Here is a 26,815-nt window from a genome sequence, read left to right on the forward strand (position 1 = left end):
TATGTATATACATATATCTGTGTATATATATAGATACACCCGTATATTTATATATACCTATATGTGTACATACATATGTATATATGTATAAATATATATATATATATATACTTATATATATGTATTTTGACGAGCTAAATCATTTCAAAATAAGCTCCATACGAAGAATATGCACAAAAACGTATAATTTACATCTGTTTAAAACAGTGTATATACATGTGTATGCATATATATATATATATATATATATATATATAAATACATATGCATATGTATGTATATATCTACAAGTGAATATATAGCTGTATATATATACATCTGCATATATGTATAAGTGTATATATACATATTTATAAATATGCTAGCGTATGAATGCATAATGATGTATGTATAGACATATGTTTATATAATTATGTATGCATATACATGTGCATATATATATATATATACACACACGCAGTTATGCATATATATACATACATTTACTCATATTCATGCGTGTATAAATATATATGCACGCATGTATATAATTATGTACACATACATATAGATTTACGCATATCTTTTGGTCAAGATCAAAGTGTAGTATCTGTTCTTCAGATGCTGCACTTCTATTTCTTGTTCTCTTTCGGTGGAGGAGAAATCCTTCACGACTGAGACAATTTTTATTTTTGTACCTTTTCTCCACGTTAAAAAACGACCCTAACTCTGTCCCGTGGGGAGACATAGTAAATAGGTACTTATATATGCATATACAAGCGCATATATATACATATATATACACATACATACACACACACTTATTTATATATATATATATATATATATATATATATATATATATATATATATATATATATATATATACAGGAATCCATTCATGTATCTATTTATGTGTCCCTTGTTAACAATTTCCACATTGCTTTCGATGTTAGCCGTTTCGACGGTTCCAGATTAATACAGCCTTTCACAAGCTCGTGATATTTCTCGGGCACCAGGCCGAAATACTCGCTCTTTATAACCATGTCCATGTTGCACTTTGACGCAAACTCTACTACAGACATTTCCCTTTCTCCAGAGAACACCTTTTTGCTAGTGAACACCTCACAGATGAGCAGCCCAAGTCCATACATGTCGGCCGATGGTCCGTAATACTCGCCATTTAGTACTTCCGGCGGTAAATACACAAAATCTCTGATACTCCTGTTCTTATCGGTTATAGAAACCTTCCGTTGTTGACCTACGCCACACATTTTCACTTGTTTATCGAAGTTTATCTGGAAGAGAAAGAAAAATGAAATTACTTTATCATTTTAAATTGTTTCTTTATCTTCTCTATATAAATAAAATGAACTCATTTTTTCCCGTCTGATTTTGACATTAATAGGATTAAAAATCAAGATATTTCATGCAAATGTAATATGCACAAACGGCAGAACAATATCTGAGGTGTGTTATAGGCTTATTATTTCTCAAATTTCTCGATAATCTTAGATTTCTATACTTATTCTGCTGAGAAGTCACGGCCAAAATCGGTTAAGATCAATGGAAGTGGTAAAATATTTTCTCTCTAATAAATTCCTCCTCCCCCTGCCACCACTTAACACCGTGTGGGGATCGTTCACAAGGAACAGTTGAGAAGAAAACACCGGTTTGGCTTCGTAGTTCTTTCATGTGAAGTTATTTAAAATCACTAAACTAAGCTGCAGTGCTCTGTGGCGTAGTGGTTAGCGTGCTGGACAATTCACATTATATTTTCACGTTCGCGCCGACCTACCGTAGTCGGTTTATTTATTTATTTTTTTTTTCCTAAACAACTGGAATGGATTTTTCTTGGTGGCCGAACTGTTAACGTTGCAGATGTTTTTTTTGTTTTTTTTTTTTTTTTTCACACTTTATTTTCCTACTTTTACTCATGACTCCGGGTTTGATCCTTCCTACTTACCTACCATAACATTTTTTAAAACTCCCCCCCCCCGTCCCGGAAACAAACACTCGGGCAACGCCGGGTACCCCCGCTAGTTTAAAATAAAGTTTTCCCGCGCGTATTTTCTCTTGTGGGATAGTTTCCTTAGACAGATTATGTTTACTACATTGACTGTTTTATCTCGATTTTCAGTAATTACTTAAATAGTGCTCAACACTTGAATAGAGCTAGGTAGTAAATTAAGAAAATTAAATGACACAGATTTTATTGCTTTTTATCTCCGTAAGTAATTGTCTGGCTAAAATTCATAGAATTCGTGTTACATGTTGCTTTTATATATGCACCTGGTTTTAAGTTTAGCTAGGTAGTTCATCAGATTAATTTTTAAATCTTGCCTGTTAACAGAATTGTTCATTAGCTAATGACCAAGACTCACTTATACAAGGGTTTGGCTGGCATTTACTTCCTATTTTATATTACTGTTTTCTATAGGGAGACGCACCTTTTTCTTTTGTGAATTTAATATATAAATCCATTTCTAAAATATTAGGAATAATTTAAAATATAACATCGAAAATAGATTGTTTCATGTTCTTTTTCTTTCAAATAATTTTTTATTCATTTTTTTCAAATAATGATTCATTTTTTTTTTCAATAAAAGAATTTATGATTTTTTTTCAATAAAATAATTTATGATTTTTTTTTTAATAATTTATGATTCATTTTTTTTTTCAATAAAATAATTTATCGTTTTTTTTTTCAAATAAGGTATGATTCATTTTGTTTTTCAATAAAATAATTTATGATTCATTTTTTTTTTCAATAAAATAATTTATGATTCATTTCTTTTTCAAATAATTCATGATTTATTTTTTTGTTCAATAAAATAATTTATGATTCATTTTTTTCAATAAAATAATTTATGATTCATTTTTTTTCAAATAATTTATGATTCTTTTTTTTTTTTCAATAAAATAATTTATGATTCATTTTTTTTTCAAATAATTTATGATTCTTTTTTTTTTTTCAATGAAATAATTTATGATTCATTTTTTCAAATAATTTATGATTCTTTTTTTTTTCAATGAAATAATTTATTATTCATTAAAAATATCTTTGCTTCCATTTAATTGAAAATGAATCATCCCATAAGACAGGGTGCTAGTCTTCCTCTGTTTCTATTCCTAGCAAGATCTGTACTCATTTACACGCATACGTGAAGTATTTTACATGCAGCACCCTGTATTTTAAGCTGGGTACCCATATAAGTACCGGCCAAGCTCAACGTTGCTGAATTTTTATGACCTTATGAGAACCAGTGTTAGTTGTAGTTAACATGATCATTTATGCAAGAATTCATTCGTTCAAGTGGTGTCCTGCCTTGTTCATACATTGGGGGCTATCACTCTCTATTTATCTGTCCCTCGGGGCATTCGTCAATTCATTGTTGCTTATCATTTACAACCCCATTTATGCTGTTTTCTTTAAAGTATTTGATGTGTTACCACAATTTTCTTTTCGGTTGTACTGACAGTAGGTTGCAGTTTCTTTCTGGCCGAGCAGTTCCCATACTGAGCGATTGCCCTGGCCATTGTACCCAAAGGGATCTTCTGCCCAGCACAACGAGATACGAAACTAGAAATAGAATCATTCACGGATGTTTCCTTATTAAATCAGTTATCTTCTTTTCATGACCTCATGTTACCCTGATTCGGAGGGGGGTGGTATTTGACCTTGCCCAGGAGTCTCTCATAAACTAGCAGAGGGAAGGAGGCGTCTAACTTTTTTCCTTAAGCAGTAGTGCTGTCCCGCCACCCTAATGCTTGAATATACACGATAAAAAAAACTGGAAAAATCATAGTTTTTTTTTTTTAATTTTAGAAATGTGGTTTAACTTTGAATTGTATCACTTTTCTATGCAGATCTCTCCTCAAAGTATCAATAAATATTAAGGTTAGCTTGAAAAAAAATTAAATAAACTGTTCCATTTTCAAAGCATTTAAGATTCAGTTCTAAAATACGAGGTACCTTCAATAAGCTTCCAGATTTTCTTTGTAGGGAGATTTAAAATTGTCGTAGACTGAAAAATTCAGTATGTTATTGCTATACATCTTATGAGATGAGTGACTAATTTTTATGATTTAAGGTTCAAATGTGCAGCTACGGCAGGAATTGAAATACACACTAGTAAAGCCTGATTGTCACAGCTGTTCAATTTCAAAAATTTAATCTGAACATGAGGACACTTTAGAAGAACGATATACAATAAAGGTCTGTTTTAAACTTGAAAAAATGCCACAGAAACGCATGGAATGTTTCAGACTGCTTGCATGAATCGAGCATAAGTTTTTGAGTGGCATAAGAGATTTAAGGAAGGCAGAGAGTCTTTGAGGGATGATGAGAGGTGTGGGCAGAGTAAGAAAGTCAGAACACTAGAGTTGATTGACCAAATAAAGAATTTCATGGATAAGGTCTTCGTGTGTCTATAGAGGCAATAAGTGCACAGCTTAATGTCAGTGTGGTAACTGTATACAAAAATATTTGCAAGGAACTGACGATGTAGAGTATTTGCACGAAGTTTGTCCCAAGGAGGCTATTTGACCAAGATGGGCATCAAGATAGTTCCTCGCCCTCCCTATAATCCAGATCTTGCTCCCTGTGACTTTTAATTATTCCTTGGAAACTTATTTAAAGGACGTCGTATATATAACTTTATTCTCAGCTTCCATAGGAGCCGCAAAGCGTTATAATTTGTTTTATTTTACATCATCATAAGGTCGCGTTGTTTCAGCTTCCGAACATGGAGACGATATCTTTCGTGCTAACTTGTCGCTAACTAGGACCCAACTCTGTGTCTGACTGACTTTGTCCAACTCCTAATCTGTATTTCTACGTCATCATAAAATGCCAGTTTGTTTATTAATTTAAAGCTAAAACAAGAAGTCCGGTTTGGTAAGCGGAACGTGTTTACATCAATAACACCTTTTCACATGATACCGGCACCATAGACTGAGGCGCCTATGTTTTTGCATCGCCGCATTTAAAATGGGTCTTCCTTGGACCATGGGCTGAATTTTGTTTCACGAAATGTAAAGAAAAAGTTAACTTACCGTGACGCTGTCTAAAGATATTTCCGGATGGACGAGACTTTTGGAATGTATGTACACTAAACCAGACACAATGGCGCTGAGTATAAAAGGAAAAATATCTTTGTTGTTCATCGGCAGGGAGGCCCGTCTGTGGATTGTGTTCAGTTGGCTCCGGAGAGAGACGAGACGCTGCTCGGTGAGGATATGTGGTAACTGAGGCGTATCAGTCGACAATATACCAAGAAACTTGACAATTGATTCGTGATGAAGATGTCTGAAAGAAATAACACGTTAAATTAATGAACATCTCTAATTTTATGTTAGACATTTATTTATCCAGATGTAAAAATAATGATCCCTTTGCGTCTATGACTAGAAGCATAGAAATAGTATTCAGCATATGGTCCAGCAAATGCACGCAGTGTAAGCGTCTAGAAGTATTATGAGAGTACCTATTTACTATGCCTCCCCACGGGACAGAGTTAGACACCAGGGTCGTTTTTTAACGTGGAGAAAAGGTACAAAAATAAAAATTTTCTCAGTCGTGAAGGATTTCTCCTCCACCGAAAGAGAACAAGAAAATGAAGTGCAGCATCTGAAGAACAGATACTACACTTTGATCTTGACCAAAAGGCCAAGAAAGCTGATTTTTGTATTTATTTGCTTCCCCACGTAGCAAATTAGGCACAAGGCCGTTTTTTAATGTGGAGATGGAGGGTAGGGGGGAGGGAAGGTGGGCACCAGCTCCCGAGAGGTGGGAAATGGGAGCTGGATTAGAAACTGTTGGTATGAAGGGTTGCCCCTTCAGTGACCAAGTTTAGATATGTGGGGTTGGCCCCACATATGGTCTTTGCTAGTCATAGCTGGTCTTTGCTTGCAGCATCTGCCGGAACAGATACTACACTTTGATCTTGTCCCTCGCGCGGGGGGACTGGCCAAGAAAGCTGATATTATTGTTGAGAGTAGTTCAAAAGTAAAACCTCCAAAATGTTGAAAAGTCACGAAGACGGGGGTAGTGTCATTAAAACGGGCGACTTTTAGTCCTGCAGAATTTATTTTTCTACATGGTAACCATCATACTCGATACATTTTTCCCAGGAATTTAATGACGCATCTCTGCTTCTGACGTACGTCCATGATAGGGATTGTTTATATTTTATTATTATAGATGCGAAAATTTAATTTTTGGAATAAAACACATATTTGTATAATAAAATTATTTTTCTGTGATTTATTTCAATCTAAATTCGCACCTCTCTAAAAAGCACCCTTTATATATGTGTGCGGGATTAATTAGTGTATATATATATATATATATATATATATATATATATATATATATATATATATATATATATATATATATACTAGCAGGAGGAGCGCCCGGTTTTGCCCGGTCGTAAAATACGCTTAAATATGATATTTTAATTTGTCCAGATTTCGTATATATTATTATAGAGTCGTGGTTTCAAAAGTTAAAAAAAAGTATTTAGGTGCGATCAGCTAGGGTCGAAACCGAAAGCAAAACTGTAGCATTCAAAGCTGGTGACGTTACCACTGTGTGAAGGTGACACGCATATGAACTGATTAAAAATTAAGTAAGATGATTGTACAAAATATATAACGAGTTTTTTCAATTTCCATCGATTTTTGACCCCTTAAAAACTATTTCAACCCGCTAAAACTCATAAAAAAAACGGTTCGTAAAAAATTCAATCATTTGAAGTCTCTAGCGCCACCCTGTAGCTTTTAGTTTCGAGGAAGATAGAGTTTGAAATTGTGAAAACAAGCAGACAGATATATAGTTTTTTATATATACGACTAACGGGGGGGGGGCGCCCAGCTTTGCCCACTACATAAAATACGCTTAAATATGATATTTTAATTTTTCCAGATTTCGTATATTAGTCGTGATTTTAAAAGTTAAAAAAAGAGTATATTGGTGCCATCAGCTAGAATCGAAACCGTAACTGTAGCATTCAAAGCCGGTGACGTTACCACTGTACTAGTACTACACGCATACGGATGGATTAAAAATTAACAATTAAAAATAAACTAAAATGAATGTACAAAATATATAATGATTTTTTTTTCAATTCTGACTCTTTTTACTCTTTAAAAACTATTTTAACCGGCTAAAGACCCATAAAAGGTCGGCTCATAAAAATATCCAATTATTTGAGGCCCCTAGCACAGCTCTGCGACTTTTAGTTTCGGAGAAGATAGAGTTTGAAAATATGGAGACAGACAGACAGACAGGTATATATATATATATATATATATATATATATATATATATATATATATATATATATATATACTAGCTAAAGTACCCGTCGTTGACTGGGTTCAAAAACAGCATACAGAAAATGGACTCTGATTTATGAAAGTATGATAGGTTATGAAAAGGAAGGGTTGTAAAGAGATAGCTCCGAATTTGGGGGTATCAAAACCAAAGCAAAATAGGATGAAAGTAAAAATAAAACAGATAAACTCCATACCTGTTCACACTGGTTTCAGTGTGATAAGGTATGGAGTTTATCTGTTTTCACAATATTCTGTGGATCTATATTAAAAAACTTGTTAAACTTTGTGACATTTTTCCATTCTATGGAGGTCAGGTGCCAACGAACACCCCATAATTTTATTATATCATATTTCTTCAAACTGAAACATAATTATCAAAGTATACTTACGCAGATAGTTATGAAAAGTCTTTATTAAAGTTTGTGTCTATTTTCATTCTATGAGGGCCAGGCGCGAACGCAGATCCCACAATTTTATTATACCATCCCTATTTAAGTTAAAACATACTTATCAAAGTATTCTTATGTACATCTATATCTAAAACACTTGTAAACTTTTTTTTTTTTTAATTTTTAAATTTTTTATTTCTATATTTTGTGGACCAGGCGCGAACGCAGACCCCACAATTTTAATGAACCACCGTTCGTCCAGATCAAACATACCCATTCCTGTGTCTCGATACATCTTCTATCATTATATGTAATTTGTTTTTTTTTAAATAGTCATCCATATAGGAGCCTATTCGTGACCAGACACACACACAGACATTCAGCTTTATATATATATATATATATATATATATATATATTCACGAGGGTTGTTCCAAAAGTAACTGATCCTATTTTTTAATTAAAGATATTATCGCGCTACGACGATGAGAATGGTATCCTTAAAACTATTTGTTTTCCTACATGCACTTTTCCTACATGCACTTTTCCTCGATGCACTTCTGCCAGAAATTCAATGACGCATCTCTGCTTCTGACGCAACAAAGAGATTTATTAATGCATAAGTTCAGGTATCATAATATAGCAATTTGCCATCACCTCTGATCCATTCATGCAGAATTCAAAAAACGATAGGAAGTATTACGTTTGGAATATCGATCGTAGTATCATTTCTAATGTATACAAGACGAAGATAGTTTTCAAATCATATCTGTGTTAGTCAAGTGACAATAAACTAAACGTAATGTACCCAGACTGTTTTTAGTCGCATGCAAGCGACTCTATAAGTCACTCGGTCGGTCGGTCAGTCCATAACACCTTTATGCTTGGCCTTTTTGGTTAAGATCAAAGGTCTGTTGTTAATAGATGCTGTTCTTAGCTTTTGGCCAAGATACATGCTTTACTTATGTTTGTAACTTTGTAATATAAAGTTGAGGATCACTTTTCTGTATTAATTTAATGTAAAATGATCACCCACTTTACAACCAATCAGTCTCAAAGCCATTCAAGTCATTCTTCAGATCATTCAAGTTGTTTTTGAAGGATTCCAGTTATTTTTTTAAGCATTTAAGTCATTTTTAAGTTCATTCAATTCATCCTTAAGTTCATTAAAGTCATTCTAAGTCATTTATTTTTTATTTATTTAAGTCATTTCAGCCCATTTTTCGGTCATTTTCGTTTATCTTTAAGAATTTCATGTCAATCCTACATTCACGCATTCATTCATTACACGAGAGCACGCGACTAATGGCTATCGGCCTTGTTTTAAACAATACCACATTTTAAAGGTTTTAAATCTACTGAGACATTGTAGTACAAGCGGACAGACTCATCTAAGCAAACGGATTATAATTAACAAGAAGGAAAATAACTGGCAAATTGTAGATTTCGCCGTCATAGCAATTCACCGTGAAAAAGAGCTAGGGAGGGATATGTGAAACACGAAGAAGGCAACGGTAATGCCAATAATAATAATAGGAACATTAGAAAGGGTTAAAAAAATAGAATAAAGACTAACAGAAATCGGTAATGGCGCACAACATACGAATCTAAAGAAAACAGCTGAAATATAAAGGAAACCCCTCGAGTGCGAAAACCAACCCACATAACCAGATAACATCGATTAAGGCAGAGTAAGTTTAAACAGAAACAGAATAAAAATATAGAAAGAATATTACGCTGATCGAAAAGAACTCATCATTACAAAAATTTTATTGTTTGGTTTCCTCTGCGCAGAACACCCGAACTATTAAATTTTAGTTGTGGATAAAAAATAAAGTTTAGATGTTTTTCTATTACTTTGTGCTTCAGTTATTAGGGAACTAACCTTGTCGTATAAAAATAAAATTAAATCACATGAAATCTATGTATCTATAAAAGTAAAATTGTCTGTGTGTCTGTTTGTGTGTGTACATTTCCCTACCAAACTACTCTGTCAATTTTCAGTTTACAGAATCTAAATTTGACATACGGAGTATAGAGATTTCGGAAAATCTTTGTATTTGGTTTTCACCCAGAAATTTGGCTGTTAAGGGGTCAAAATTCAACGATTTCACCGTTGAAAACTCTACCAACCTCCTCCACCAATTTTGGGTCTAAACAAAATTTTATATGTAGCTTACCTGGACATGAATCAAACCTTTAAATTTAATTTGAGCCCAAAACAATAAATGTTAAGAGGGTCAAAATTGGGTTCAAAGTTTAAAAAATTGACCTTTGCGGTCTCTGCCAAATTACTCAGACAATTTTTTGGTCTAAACATTTGAAATTTTCATACAGTGTATTCAGACATAGGACAAGCTTTTTAATCGGTTTTTGGCCGAAAATTTGGCTACCAAAGGGTCAAAGTTTAAAAGATTTACCTTTGCAATCTCTAGCAAACTATTCAGGCAATTTTGGGTCTAAACATTTGAAATTTTACATAAAGTGTATTCAGATATGCAGAAAGCTTTTTAATCGGTTTTTGAGCGAAATTTTGGCTGCCAAGAGGTCAAAGTTTACAGAGTTGACCTTTGCAGACTCTACCAAACTCCTCCGTCAATTTTGGGTTTAAACACTTGAAATTTTAGATGTAGGTTACCTGGACATGAGTCAAACATTTTTAGTAAGAAATATAATAACAAGTACAAACGAAAGAGCGGACATAATAACAGTTACAATTGAAATAAGAGACGCAATAATAATTGCAATTGATATAAGAGACATAATAATCGCAAGTAGACAGAAGAGACATAACAATTGCAATTGAAATAAAATCATAATAACAATTACAATTGAAAAGGAAACATAATAACACTTACGGTTGAAATAAAATCATAATAACAATTGCAATTGAAAGTGAAATAAGAACAATTAGAACGCAAAACTTACTCCAGTCTTTCAGCCTCTGTGTATACATTTTCAATTTCCACGTTTGTAAAGTATTTTCTGATCGTGACCTCATCTTCGCCCAAGAAACCGTGCACAATTTTAAAGAAAAGTCCCTGCTGCACTCGGTTTCTTGATGGTTCAATGACGATGCCGGAATCGATGACGGAACCTCTTCGTCCAGACGTCGATGAGGATGACGACGACGATGGCGACTTCTCCGACATCTTAACGGCTTCCTTTTTGATCATATGACTAAATTGGTTATCGTAACCAAAATGGGCGATCTCGTCTTTCAGGGTTAAAATGGCGGCCAAGGCGGTGGCGTAATTCTCTTTTTCCATCCGATGTTTCTCGTGGTGCTCTTTGATCTGGTTTATTAGTTCCTTATTTGTGGTGATCAGCTTTGGTATGCTACCCTGCACCATGCTCAGATAATGGCGTAATGGTGCGAGGTGGCAGCGGACGAACTCTTCTTGGTTGTTGCTGTTGATGAAGTCATCGATGGCGCTATCGGCGGCGCGCTGCATGTAACTTCGCGTGTTGCGGATAGATTTGGTGAAGCCTCCTTTTTTGAGGGCGTCAACCGCCGACAGGAACAGGCGACTCATGATTGAGAAAGACAGTTTTGTGGGCTGTGTCGGTAATCGCCAACTGTTGATGCTTACGTTGCTTGGACGACGACTCGACCCATAAGGCGCCATCGTGATGTCAGGATTGGGGTCCTTTTACAACCAGAAGGCAGCACATAAAATAAAAGAAATAAAAATCAAAATAAAACCATTGGAACATGTCATGCAATGTTCAAACGAAAATAAATTGAATTTAAACATCAAGTTTCATAAGGTATTGCTTATGTAGAGAAGGTACGCTGCTATTTTTATAGTATTTTCAAGTTAAATTCAAGTTTTTCAGTATTTTTTTATTAATTTATCGGGTGAAAGTATAGACAGTTACAAACCGTCAGAACCATTTAAGCCCGGTATTTTTTTATACATCTCATTTTGTATGTACAGACCTACCAACTCTTCACAGAGTCTGGATATCCCATTGTAACATCAAAATTATTCTCTCCATCCTTCCTAGCCCATAATTCGTTATCATATCTAATTAATGTTTTCCTTGCTAGTTCTATAATCTCTTTCTAATTTAGTTAAATCTGTTTCACCTTCGGCTAATTTTAGTGCGTTCTTTAATAGCTCAAGAGTTATAGAAGTTATATGAGTCAATATCAAACATGATGCCTTTAATCTTTTCGTATTAAGGAATTTTCTTGAACCAATATATCACCTACGCAAAAGTAATCGAAAGGTTATGTTGTATTTTAGATTGTAAATTGAGTATAAATCTGTATAATATCTTTTTACCAATATTACCTTAATCAGAGACATCTAATGCTGGGTTTATTATTGAATTCAGGTTTGTAATCTTTCAACAAAAACCGTGGTTTAATTGGTGTAGATGTTTCTATTTTATCTTGAATGTTTATTTTGTCACCTATTCTAAATCTATGTTTACTTGAGGAATACCACATAGTAAATACTAAAGAGGACATTTTAAACAATAATCTTATACAAAGCTGTCTTCCTGTTATTCCTGTTATCATGCCTAAAACCCGATTGAAATAAATTTAAAAAAAAAAAAGAAAACTTAATTGAAGATGTTGAGGGTAAAATGTAAGTGTGGAAAGTGAACATTAAATTTAATACTAAGATTTTAAAATGTCGCAATAAATAAATAAATTATCAACTTAACATATAGAAACTAAAATAACTATAACAATAATTATAATAATAATTATAACCTACATAGGAGAAATAGAAGTAATTTCAATTTTAATAATAATTTTGGATAATGAAATAACACACAGGAAATTTCAATAACACGAAGATTAAGATAGATTAAAATAAATTGAATCAAATTATAAAATTAAAAAATCTAAGTAGAAAAATTGAACTGATATTGTTATAAAAATATAATTTTAGAACCAAAAGTTTAAAATTAAACAAAGTTGATTAATCTATAATATAAAGCTGAATGTGTGTGTGTGTGTGTGTGTGTGTGTGTGTGTGTGTGTGTGTGTGTGTGTGTGTGTGTGTGTGTGTGTGTGTGTGTGTGGTCACGAATAGGCTCCTATATGGTTGACTATTTTAAAAAACTGATTACATATAATGATAGAAGATGTATCGAGACACAGGAATGGGTATGTTTGATCTGGCAGAACGGTGGTTCATTAAAATGTGGGATCTGCGTTCGCGCCTGGTCCACAAAATATGGAAATAAAAAATTTAAAAATTAAGAAAAACGTTTACAAGTGTTTTTGATATAGATGTACATAAGAATACTTTGATAAGTATGTTTTAACTTAAATAGGGATGGTATAATAAAATTGTGGGATCTGCGTTAGCGCCTGGCCTCCATAGAATGAAAATAGACACAAACTTTAATAAAGACTTTTCATATCTATCTGCGTAAGTATACTTTGATAATTATGTTTCAGTTTGAAGAAACATGGTATAATATAATTATGGGGTGTTCGTTGGCACCTGACCTCCATAGAATGGAAAAATGTCACAAAGTTTAACAAGTTTTTTAATATAGATCCACAGAATATTGTGATAAGTATTTCAGTATGAACAGGTATGGGGTTTATCTATTTAATTTTTACTTTCATCCTATTTTGCTTTGGTTTTGATACCCCCAAATTCGGAGCTATCTCTTTACAACCCTTCCTTTTCATAACCTATCATACTTTCATAAATCAGAGTCCATTTTCTGTACGCTGTTTTTAAACCCAGTCAACGACGGGTACTTTTGCTAGTAAATATTTCTTTCTGATAGGTTCATAAGAGTAGTAGTTGAGGGGCAAAAATCAGAAGCTCACAGTATTAATGCCGGTGTCCCTCAGGGGTCCATCCTGGGCCCAACTCTTTTCCTGATCTACATTAATGATCTTCCAAATCACATCCTTACATCATTTGTAGACATTTATGCTGACGACACTACCATTTATGGTTGCACATCTAAGACAGTAAACGACCAAGTTCTCTCTGATTCTCTCTCCTCTGATCTTGAGCACGTAGTACAATGGGGAAAGGAGTGGCTGGTTACTTTATGCATCTAAAACCAAGCTTCTCTCTTTACATCATCAACATTCTAATCCACATTTGGCATCAATTGAAATGAATGGCTCTCGTCTTCAGGAGGCCTCAAGTTTTGACAAGCTTCTGGGCTTGACCATTACTCCTGATATTAAATGGAACACGTACATCAAATCTGTTGCCAAGGCTGCTGGAAAAATGGTGGGATCTTTCTATCGATCCGGTAAATATCTCACTGCTGATGCTATTCTCTATCTATATAAGAGCCAGGTACGTCCAAAGATGGAATACTGTTGCCACATCTGGGCAGGAGCTGCTAGAAAGGACTTGTCCTGCCTTGATAGAGTTCAAAATAGACTTCGTAGCCTCGTAGGAGATGTCCTTTTCTCTTCGCTGCAACCTCTATCTCACAGAAGAGATGTTGCGAGTTTGTCTCTGATGTATCGTTATTTTCATGGAAAGTGTTCGACTGAGCTTCAATCTATGGTCCCCCCTCGCCAAACTTTCACAAGAAACACTCGTCTAGCTGTAAACACTATGAATAATTCCCCCCACTCTTTATCTGTTCCTAAACCTAAACGTAGATTCCATGAACAAAGCTTCTTTCTTAGAACTGCACGCCTGTGGAATTGTCTTCCGTTTTCCTGCTTTCCGGCTGACTACAATATGGTTGTGTTCAAGTCTAAAGTAAATAAGTTCTTGATGAGCCGTTCCATATAAGTTATCAAATTTACCAAATTTTCATTACTAATGATTACTATATTGTCCAATTTCTACTGTACACTCTTTAACCCTTATCCTTGAGTGGCCTCTTGGCCTTGATAATGTGGTGCTACCTATGTAAAAAATAAAATACTAAAGTATAAATAGTAAAATGTTAATGCATGGAATTTGGATAAATTGATCTATTTTAAAAATTGTTTAAATAGAGTTATCTTTTTTGGAACGTAAGAATCTTACGGATCATATGAAAAAGGAAAGATAATTAATTCAAATAAAATACTTGGATAATAATAAGAATTTAAAAGATGAATTTTAAATTTAAATTATTGCCATAAACATTATGGGATGAAAAAAATTAATTACTATTTAGATAAACTTTTTAATTGCCCACCATTCCTTCTTAAGAAATAAAATTAATCAGTAGATCGTAGAATGTAAAATAAAATGCACGAAACTATCGGAGGTTATGGAAGAAATACACGAGCATATAAGTATTAGCTAGAATTTGATGGGGTGGGTTAATATTTGGAAATAAATCAAATAATATAATTGGGGTATAAAAATAATTAATAAAATAAAATCTTGCAAAAAGATTAATGAATATTAAAATAGTTGATTGGTTGAAATATCATTTAAAAAGTAGAAATAGGAAAATAGGGCGATTACTAAACACTAAGACTATCGAAAAATAAAAACAAAATGAATATACAAGGATGGTGTGTAGGTAATATAATATTTGTCCAAACCATTCTGAAACAATTGTAACGCATAAGAAAATACACAATAAAATGTTCTCATTTTATATTTTATTGTTTTGATTTTTGCGAAAATATTATATGCATGATCGATTATAAAAATCTGATGATCATGAAGCTTAAATAATTAAGTCAATTCACCTAGATATTAATTCTATTGGTATATGAGCATTACCGGAATTTTTATATGTTAAGACTTTGGTTTTAAAATTACTCATAATGTATATATATATATATATATATATATATATATATATATATATATATATATATATATGTATATATATATATATATATATATATATAGAGAGAGAGAGAGAGAGAGAGAGAGAGAGTAAGAAAGAAAAAAGAAAAAGAGAGTGTTTATTCGGCCTGTAGTAAAATGATCTACTACTAAGCTTTATCTCCAGATTATAAAAAATGCTTTTTAAAAAGAAATGATTTGGTAAGAATTTATTATCTCGCTTGGCCGGTGTAACGTAAAATATTCCCCTGTAATTTTTTTTTTGTATTTTCGATACTTATCGGACGAATGTATGTACAAACCATATCTAAGAACACTGCCAGACATATAAATTATCCTTGTGTGAGATGTATGTGTGTCCGTATAAAGCGCGGCTTTAATCTTGTTGCTAATATGGTTGATACTTTGAAAACATAATTTTCTTTTTTCAAAAAAAAAAACCTACCTGCATGGTGGCTTCTATTTCGTCGAGTTCTTCTTGTAAAACATACATTTTCTTTTTGATTAACTTGATCAACGATTGTTGCATGGTGGTGAATTCTTCCTGCATGTCTTTCCAATCCATTAGCAGGTCCGCGATTTTCATCTCCAAAATTTCCGTGATATCATTTTCTTTGTTTTTGCTCCTGTTAATCTGCACAGATTAAAAAAAAAATAATAAAAATAAAAAAAAAACATCCTCGTGAAATGTTCTTCTGGGTTTAAATTTTCAAAATAACACTATACAACACTCAAAAAAGTACAGAACATCTGTGATCCATTTTATATTGGCAATGGCATGAAAACATTTATTTCTGTCCTATTTGTCGAATTACGTAGTTTTTTTTGTTTTTTCAAAATTGTCAGTTCTGAGAATTTGGCGGAGAATCTTAGTGATGTAATTACTGAACAGGGCGAGAGATCCCGTCAGGATATTTCAGTGATGGAGAAATGTTTTAAAGAAAAATGGGATCCTGACATGTGAGCAAACTATTGCTGAGATATAAAAAAGGAGACGACACTCAACACAAGATTGTTAAGAGGAAAAATGTTGTTGAAATTGACAATTCTGTGTTTTTCATCCATAAGCAATAATAATAAAGTGTGATTCATAGTATATAGAAAACGTTGCTTAATCTATAGAAACAAAGGTGAGATTTTATATCAGTATTTACGAAAACAGGTCTTATGTGACATTTGCTTTTTTGTTAACCAGCTGGAGAATAAGAAGAAATGGCCGTGATGTTTCTTTACATCTTTGAAGCCTCGGTAATCACTTCAAAGTAAGAAATGAAACAAAATGGTGGTAGTAACCCACCCAATAAATGTCACAATAACATTTATTAAGTAGGTTTTTACCACCATTTTGTTTCATTTCTAATTTTTAAGTTTTGTCGAGACTTCAAAGACATAGCGGCCATTTTTCTTGTTCTTCAACAGCGCTCAATATTACTTGTTTTTCAAACAAAATAAACATGTTACATTAAATAAAAACACTAAATACTTCTCCTGTTAGGTAGTAAAGTAACTTATCTTGCCTTTGATTACATTTATTTGTTATATATATATGTGTGTTTACAACCTTTTCGTACCTCTGTGGATTGCAATACAACCCCGAATTTTATTCTGAATGTTTTACAAGGGGGGGGCTAGATTGAAGCTCAGACGATCACCTGTCATGAAAATAATAATAGAATAGAGAAAGCCTATCAACGTCTTTTCTGTGAAAAAGAAGTAGTAAGGCGAAAAACTAGATTGCAGAAATGATTTTGAATTTTCTTAATGATCCCGTGCGTAGCAGTTGTAAAGGGAATCACTCTGCATATAGTTTAGTGTTAAATTGCTTTCGTCATTTTCATGCTGTCTTTCGCGGGATGAGAAGGCCTATAATATACAAGGCCGTAGCCTATAAGCACCAAGGAGGTTACAGTGGTTGAGCCGTTAACGACACTGACTGACAACATAGGTGTGCCAAATTTGAAACCAGTTCGTTCCATCTTTCTTTTAGAACGTTGGAAACCTTCAAGTTGCTCCCATCTATAAGTATTCGATGTATCTTCCGAAAGAATTCTAACTAGGAATATGCTGGGAAAACCAATGCCAACAATAGAATCAGCTGATTACCGAACCGAAGTGGCACTCGTTCTAGGCGGGTTGAACCGGCTTCCTCCGGAGGAGAAATTGTCATGGAAATACCAAATTTACAAGCGGTCTCTACTCACTAATAACGGACTCGTATTCTGAATATTTTCCTTTGCAGAAGGGGACACGGTCATCGGTTTTTATCAGCTATTTGGTGTGCATCTTCTTTCACACGAGAATAAAATGTAGAAAAGAGATATGGGTATATTAAATCTATAAGTAGTCTCCAGCCTCGTTTGGATGCGGATTTTAGGCTTTTACAGTTCTTGCTTGTAGATATTATGATTATATAATATATATTTATAAACGTTCATGTGTTTGCGTGTCTATGGAATGTATATAACATGCATATGTTTATGAGTGTTTCTATTGATCGTCTAGTGCTGCGTTTGTACTCGTCGATATATTTACAATTACAGCTCAACAACAAACATATAATATTTACAATAAAAAGGAACGGATGGAAGTTTTCTAGGGATTAATATCTGGTCAATTGGATAAATATACCTGGTACATCTCTGGATTTGTTTGAGATAAACTGCAAAGAAAATTCGCCCCAATGACTCAATAAATCTCGAGTTGTATTTTCAGCAGCTTTATTACATATGTTTCCCCATTGGAAAGCTGTACGCTGGTCCTACGTTCTTTATATTTGATAGGCGTTGGACCACTCGCTCCCCCGGGTGTTTCAAGCTATTACAACCAGTCGGCTCGACTCTCTCTGTCTCCTTCAAGTTCTAGCCGTTAACTGACTAAAACTCTATGTATACAAAATATCCCTTATAATGACGTCATCAACACGTATCACTCTTAACCATTACGTATACTTATTTATCTAGATAACATTCCTGTCTGTGTTGGTTATGAAAACTAACATCCCTTTTCATTTCTAACATAAACATTTTTATTATTTTATACTAAAAATACCGTCCGCCTTGATACATTATTTCTGCTATTTAAAATAGTTCTAACCTAAACATCCGGCCATTGCAAGCTAACTGGTATTTTCCATAAAAGACAAGAGCATTACATTGATGTCCTTCTACATACAGCGCCTGGTATTCCCAAATAATTACCCATTTGGTACTGACCAGGCTCAACGTTACTTAACTACAGTGGTCTTAAAGAGAATCGACGTGGCAACGTGATTATGACGTATGATAAATATCTGATTCATACGAAATGTATGAATTAATGTCTCCTTCTTCTATCGATCTGTTTAGAGAGTCGAGAGAAAGGCATCTCGAACCCCAGCCCCGAGAGATGAACAACATCCAAACAAACTTACTGATTTCATTTCATCCTGCGAGAAGGTAGACATGATCGTCCTGGCGTCCTGCGACGTCATGTACTCCGTCAACTTCCTTTTTAACGCCACTTCGTTCTCGTTGATCTGCATGTTGATATCGTCGAAGATGCGTTGCGAACGCTGCTGTAGGATATCCATCTTTCGGTTAGTTATATCAAACCGGTTCTTCTGTTCGAATTCAGAGTAATCCGCCGTGCTGAAGAGCGTCTTAGTGTGATGAAGACTCCGCGATACCATGTAGTTCAGCCACCTGCACAAAATAAAAACAAAAATACTTAATCATTGATATGTTCTGGAAAATGATCATTTCTTAGCTACAGTAATCGAGTAATACAGCCTATCAAGTTGCCTTAATGAACGATTGTTCGTAGTCATAGCTGGTAATATGCTTAAGCTTTATGCTTTCGGCGTATCTTTCGACGTATCTTCCAGGCTGCTATTCCCGTCCATATTTGTGGGTTTGCTCCAGCTAATCTATTTTTATGATAAGGATCCCGGATGTAAATATATGCTTTACATCAATTATTAAAAGACAGATAAGCAAACATGGAAGATACCAGAGATTCTGATTGATGAAAGATTATCATGTTTTGGAGGAAGGTGGGAATATGCTTGCTATGTATGAAAATAAAGTTAAGTGGTTCAGGTAGTGTTAAGTAGCGGTGCGAGTCAAACGCAGCAGCTGATATCTGTCCTTATAGCCAACTTAGAAAAGAGATCAACGTTTCTAGGAATATATTCACTACATAATCACCCGGATGAGAAGAATAAATTCATATTGAAAATACCCGTATGTTCGTCTTCTTTTATTAGTTCACAATTCATATTCATCGACGAGAGTTAAGAGGCGACCTTGTTTACCATGTGGAGTTCAGATAAAGCCACTAATGACATTTCTAACGATAATGAACATCTTTACTCGGTAGTTGCCTCAGTCGATAATAAGGCTGAAAGAGCGTTAGATGAAACAACACTGTGATAATCGGTAATGGTAGAAATTCAGTAGGAATTTATTATTTACTAGGGCGGCACAACAAGAAGTTGTTTACGTTAGACTTCAAAACAACCAGGTTATAGTTAACTGGAAAACAGCCACGCAGTATTGTGTTCCATCGACGAGCACTTGTGGGGAAGAAGCCTTACCCATTAAATTTTCGTTTAGGTTTAGACAGGGATAGAGCGTAAGGAAAACTGCTAGCAGTGGTTGCATCTAAGCGAATTTTGTTGCGATTTTCTCCTCATTTCAGAATATACTTGTCACAGCAAATTTCAAAATCTATTAACTGATTTTTTCTCATGCAATTATATATTTTAGAACAAGTTTCAATATCAGATTAGCATTGAACATTTTAAAAAGAATAAAAAATAGCGGTAAAAATGTAAATTTGTAAAGGCATTTGGATATTATCAGATAAAATATTTAAAAGCATTTCATATGTATATTAATATTGTATAAGTATGCTCTACGTAATTTGACTCTTAAAATAAAGTTTATAATATCAATTTATTCAATTATACGATTTGACGTCGATTAAAAAATAAAATATAAATGCATTATTTGTCTATTATTATTCGGACTCCTGTTCTCATCTTAAGTGGTATCCGCACAACGTTTCGGCCGATGTAACCTCCGACTAATAAGTAGTGAATTATTATAAGTAATAAGTAATAAGATTGTCCATCTAAAAAAAAGAATATATTTAAGGCTTACAAAATGCATACTAGAATTGTCCGCAGGGACCAGTAGTCTAACGGAGAAAAGTGTTACGTTCAATTCAGTTGTAAGTGATACGCCTCTGGAGGTTGAAAGTTCAATCGTCAGAGCAGGTGATACGAAGAAATTGCAAATTGCTGAAGACATCTAACTGAACGAGATTATCCTATCCTCGTGGATTAAATAAAGGATTCTGTTCGAAATTCCGTGCAGATTTTCGAGTTCGAGAGAAAGATTCCTGAGTTCGACAAGATACACCTGAAGAAAGTCGGAGATTACATCAGCTGAAACGTTGTGCGAATAACACTCAAGATGAGATCAGTAATCTGAATAATCTAAATAATAAAAAGCATAAATCTTCATATCAAAAATTCAGAAACATTAAATATGTCAGCTTTAAATCATCAAATCCCACTTTCGAAGAGGAATCATCATTATGTTATCTAATTTATATTCAACTTTAATATTTTGTGATATTACATTTTTCTATATAAAACTATAATGAAAAAATACAATGCCAATGTTATTATTTATTTATATTCAATTATGTTATTAATAGTTCGATCCTGGATATGACCTTAAACTATATCCGATGGTGAGTCCCTCTCCCTCTCAGTACAGAATAAGTTTCCTGTGTGTCATGAGTAGGTTGCTGGAATCCATATTAAATAAAGAAGTAGTCAACCACCTCAGCAGAAATAACCTTCTTAGTGGCATGCAATATGGTTTCCGTTCTGCCAGATCTACAGCAGATGTGCTAACGGTAATATCGCATAGGATTAGTGAATCTCTCGACAGACTTCCTTTCTAGGGAAATTGCTCTTGACATATCAAATGTCTTCGATAAGGTATGGCATAAGGGCCTACTTCCCAGCTACGGTATAACTGGAAATGTTTTCTCAATCATTAAATCATTTCTCTCCGATAGGCTCATAAGAGTAGTGATTGATGAGCAAAAATCAGAGGCCCACAGTATTAATGCTGGAGTCCTTCATGCGTCCATCCTGGTCCCAACTCTCTTCCTGATATACACCAATGATCTCCCAAAACACATACTTAAATCATTCGTTGACATCTATTCTGACGACACAACCATCTATGGCAACACATCAAAGGCTGTAAATGACAAAGTTCTCTCTGATTCTCTCTCCTCTGATCTTGAGTGCGTGGTACAGTGGGGGAAGAGGTGGCTGGTTACTTTTAATGTATCTAAAACCAAGCTCCTATCTTTACATTATCAACGCTCTGATTCCTGTCTGGTATCAATTGAAATGAATGGCTATCGTCTAGGGGATACTCAACGTTTTGACAAGCTTCTGGGTTTGACCTTTACTCCTGACCTGAAATGGAACACGTACATAAAGTCTGTTGCTAAGGTCGCTGGAAAAATGGTGGGATCCTTCTCCCGCTCCAGAAGATATCTCACTGCTGATGCGATTCTCTATCTATATAAAAGCCAAGTACGTCCAAGGATGGAATAGTGCTGCCACATCTGGGCAGGAGCTGCTAAAAACAGCCTATCCTGCCTTCACAGAGTACAAAACAGACTTCGTGGCCTAGTGGAGAACACCCTTTTCTCTTCCCTGCAACCTCTCTCCAACAGAAGAGATGTTGCGAGCCTGTCTTTGTTTCATCGTTATTTCCATGGTAAGTGCTCGTCCGAGCTCTAAGTTCTATCTCCCCTCGCCATTCTTTCGCGAAAAACACCCATTCTTTATCTGTGCATAAATCAAAACGCAGATTCCACGAACAAAGTTTCTTTCTTAGAAGTGCACGCCTGTGGAACTCTCTTCCATTTGCCTGTTTCCCACCTGCTTACAACTTAGGTGTCTTCAAGTCTAACATAAACAAATTCCTGATAAACCGCCTCCTTAAGTAAGACACTTTATCAAGTCTCCATTACTAACGATTACTACGATATTATCCCATTGACTACTGTACACGCAATAACCTTTATCCCCGAGTGACTTCCGGGCCTTGATAAGTGGTGACTCCCATGTAAAAAAAAGGTCTCAGTGTTGAGTCACCTTTTAATTGCCATTGTTCCCAGGTTAGGATCCTAACTATGGTTTAAACAGAAACCGGCTTGAAAAAAAATATAAATTTTTCTTCAAAATCACTGGATTCGGCATTAAATAATCTTAAAAGGGTTGATATGCAGTAAAACAAAAACAACCAAACAACCATTAATTGTTCAATGCAACAATATCGATGAATAATGACTGATGAAATAAAAAAGAAAGAAAAAGGGAAGAAGAAGAAAACAGAAAGGAAATACAAACAAAAAAAACAAATTAAAAAAATAAGCGATGAACACAACAAAATAATAAATAAATGAATTTTGGTATAACCGCATATTTACCGATCCAATCGACTTTTTGTTTTGAAATCGTCTGCACTAAACGGTGTAATCTAATCTGAAGACTCACTATCTTGCGTTCCTGCTGTAACATATGTATATATGTAATAGAGACCGGACACGCGTATGGCAGCTCTATTCAAACGATCGAACCGAGTGCGAAATGACGTCACGGCAAGGAAAAACGAAAAAAGATTATAAAAAGAAAAACATGTGCACAGACCGAGGATCAGGTTTGAGTGACTGATAGATATCACGTTAAAGACACGTGGGTGATGTCACAGCCGATACGAGAAGTCACGTGCGGCCAGAGAAACGGGAACAAAAGTCTTTTGTTAAAACCTGAAACAGCAAGTTCAAATTCTTTTCTCTTCCTTTCTTATGTTCCTTGCGATGGAGTCTACAACGTATTGGGTCCCTGCATATTAACGACTACATTACATTGCAAGTCATTATTACTTTCCTTTGAGTTTACATCATGGATTAAATTGTTGAGGAGGTTACACCTGCTGCTGAATGAAGCATCGCTTGGGGTTATGTCGTATATTGTATCTTTTTAATTTTATTTTAACAAATTTACGTTTACATTTTATTATGTTTGCTTTATCTAATTTATTATATGTGGAAACTTCATATTTTAACTATGTTAACATTCATGCATAATCTTTTCCGTTTATTTAAACATTCAATTATTTTTCAGATTATTGCAGACGTACATTTTCAGATTATTACAGACGTACATTTTCAGATTATTACAGACTTACATTTTCAGATTATTACAGACTTACATTTTCAGATTATTACAGACGTACATTTTCAGATTATTACAGACGTACATTTTCAGATTATTACAGACTTACATTTTCAGATTATTACAGACTTACATTTTCAGATTATTACAGACTTACATTTTCAGATTATTACAGACGTACATTTTCAGATTATTACAGACGTACATTTTCAGATTATTACAGACTTACATTTTCAGATTATTACAGACTTACATTTTCAGATTATTACAGACTTACATTTTCAGATTATTACAGACTTACATTTTCAGATTATTACAGACGTACATTTTCAGATTATTACAGACGTACATTTTCAGATTATTACAGACTTACATTTTCGTAGGTGCTTTCGGATTAAGTTACACCGCTTAGTGTGAATGATTTTTGAAACTGGAAGTCGCTTGTATCGATAAATATGCGGTTATATTCGAATTTTCTTTTAAAGAACTAACCTGAAAAATCTTTTCGTGATGAGGAACGTCGATTTCTCTACGATGTTAATGATTCCTGTCAAAAGTTGTGTGTAAGATTCAGACTGGAAGCCATTTTGATAGTGTCGTAAAGCTGACATGGCCGACATGAAGAGCATTTCGGATTTTTCCACCGGCCAGCAACTCTCGATTTTTGTCATCGCATGTTCTTGCACTTTTTCTTTGTCCTTATCCGGAACGAGATCCCAACGATTACAGACAAACAAGGCCGCCGACGTGTCTTGAAGGCAAGTATCGGTCGGATCTGCTCGACCGGAACGTTGTTTTTCAAGAACCATGTTTAAAAGTTTCAGGATCTGTGAATAAGTTTTTTTTTATATATTTTACTGTGAGTCAAAGTATGATATATTTGAAATATGAAAAGGATAATTTGTGCTTTTATTCTTTTTGAAATGTTATCGTCATCTCCATAATTGTTGTTTCACTATGTTTAAGCCGAATGGGCCCGTGTCGTAGTGGATAGAGGTGTTGAGTCTCTACGGTTTAGGTGAGCATTGTCTGAGGATAGCGGTTTCAATTCTACCCGAAGCAGGCCAGAGGATTAGTTGGCCAAAACGAGGTGAGACAACAACCATGGCAGTAATTACTGGGGATAACTTACAAGAATCAGCATTCCTGCCCCGTTGCGGTTAATCACCTGAAGAAAGCCAAAAGATGAGTTAACCGAAACGTGGTGAAATAACAACAACAACTTATGAAGATGAGGATAACAGTCCACAAAAAGAATTAATACACAAAGTATGAAGCCCCATCTCAAAGGACTAAAAAAAAATTGTTTTAATAATAATAATGAAAAGGATATTTTACTAAAATCTTAGATATAAACAAAATATATGCAATAAAAATTTCTAAATATAAGAAAGAATAGTTTATCAAAATACTAGATAAAAATATATCTTACTCAAATCCTTCATACGAAAATGATATTTGACTAAAATCATAAAATATGAAAATGACATTTTATTCAAAACACGAGAATATCTATTTTTTCATAGATGTTATCTATTTGTTTTTGTTTGCGACACTTTTGTTTGAATCCAATTATTTATACGAAAGTGCATTTTTACCCAAATGCGAGTTAAGAATAATTTTCCCTTTTATCAATTTGTTACCCCCAAATGGGAGCGACATATATTTTGTTTAAAATATAATTATTCACCGTCACGTGTTTCGTCGTCTAAACTCATAAGAGTAGCAGAATCTAGCGAGATTCGAAATCGGAACCCCATGGTTAGAAATCTAAATTTCTACCCTGGCCTATCTCGTGCGACTGCTGGATGTATCGTGATTTATGTAGATTTTCTTTATTTGTTTTTCATAAATATTTTACTAAATATCTAGGTCCTGGACATGACCTTAAACTATATCCAGTGGTGAGGCCCCAACTTGCGGGCTTCGGGGAGTGTGGAGGCACCCTTTAATTGCCATTGCTCCCAGGTCCACCCTGACCCGGAGTGGTAGTCCCTTTTAGAATCCCAACTATGGGTTAAATAGAAGCCGACTTGGGAAAAAAAAACTATGTATTCTATTAAAAAATTTTCTTCAAAATCTTTGGATTCGGCATTAAATTACCTGAAAAGGGTTGATATGCCGTAAAAAAAAACAACCAAACCAATCTAAATACCTAAAATGAAAACAGTTTTTAGTAATATGCTAAATATAAAATATTTTTATAAAATGTCAGATGTAAGGCATAATCACGTGGAAATACTGGTTCTTACCAGATCACCGTAGTTAAGCAACGATGAGCCTGGGCAGTATCTGATGGGTGATAATTTAGGAATGCTAAGCGCTGTACTTTCCACTATACTTGCAAATGGAATTAAAAAACAGTACCGATCCAAGAAACGTGTGGTTGGAGATTGTGTAACTCTTGCCACAAAAAATGCAGATACCCTTCAGTGGATACTCATGGTCTAAGAAGACTGAACGATACCTCTTATCAGATATAAATTATCTATATATATAAAAGCGAAAATGTATGTATGTATGTATGTGTGTATGTTTGTGTATCCGGTAAAAACTTTCGACAGATAGAACAAAAATTCACAAACTTGGTATCATATAAAATTCCCATCCTTCGCCCGAAAAATATCGAAAAATTGGCCAAAAACGTAAATATTTTCACCCTGAAATCAACACTTTTCTACAGGGGGGGGGATCAGCAAAAAACGTCCTCTCATGACGAGATTGGTTCTACGCATGCGTCAGACGACGTCATAACCTCATTTAGTTTAAATAAACATTTAACATCGTTCGTTTGCCTTACGTTAGTTTTTTGTGTTTTTTTTTTTTATTTCGCTTATTCTTATGTTTTGATTACCCCCTCCACCGCCCGGGTACCCCCCGCTTTATTTTTCAGATAAGTTTTAACGTTCGTTTTTCTGTTTTCTTTTTTTACTTCGCTTATTCTTAGGTTTTCATTAACACCCCCCACCCCCAGCCGATCCCACACACCTCCAAACACTCGGGCAATGCCGGGTACCCCCACCCGTTAGTTAAAATATAAAATAGGATATTTTATTAAATAACTATATATATATATATATATATATATATATATAAAAACA

At 34.2% G+C, this 26,815-nt stretch overlaps 1 protein-coding gene and 1 pseudogene across 2 annotated transcripts in view; both read right to left on the minus strand.

Moving 5' to 3' along the window:
- Positions 1 to 833: 833 nt before the first annotated feature.
- LOC145297505 (uncharacterized) overlaps positions 834 to 26,815 on the minus strand; it is a 230,953-nt gene continuing 204,971 nt past the window's right edge. For both annotated transcript variants that reach the window (XM_080143405.1, XM_080143404.1), the window contains exons 6-11: positions 24,207 to 24,541; positions 18,870 to 19,140; positions 15,906 to 16,094; positions 10,641 to 11,362; positions 5,038 to 5,290; positions 834 to 1,277 (exon numbers count right to left, since the gene is read on the minus strand). In XM_080143405.1, the coding sequence (XP_079999531.1) occupies positions 891 to 1,277; positions 5,038 to 5,290; positions 10,641 to 11,362; positions 15,906 to 16,094; positions 18,870 to 19,140; positions 24,207 to 24,541 (2,157 nt within the window). In that variant the 3' untranslated portion in view covers positions 834 to 890. The remainder of the gene's footprint in view (positions 1,278 to 5,037; positions 5,291 to 10,640; positions 11,363 to 15,905; positions 16,095 to 18,869; positions 19,141 to 24,206; positions 24,542 to 26,815) is intronic.
- Positions 5,441 to 5,663, minus strand: LOC145298034 (U2 spliceosomal RNA; annotated as a pseudogene).

This window comes from Euprymna scolopes, chromosome 18, assembly GCF_053919585.1.
Source record: "Euprymna scolopes isolate OS-2025 chromosome 18, ASM5391958v1, whole genome shotgun sequence".
In the NCBI taxonomy this organism is placed as follows: domain Eukaryota; kingdom Metazoa; phylum Mollusca; class Cephalopoda; order Sepiida; family Sepiolidae; genus Euprymna; species Euprymna scolopes.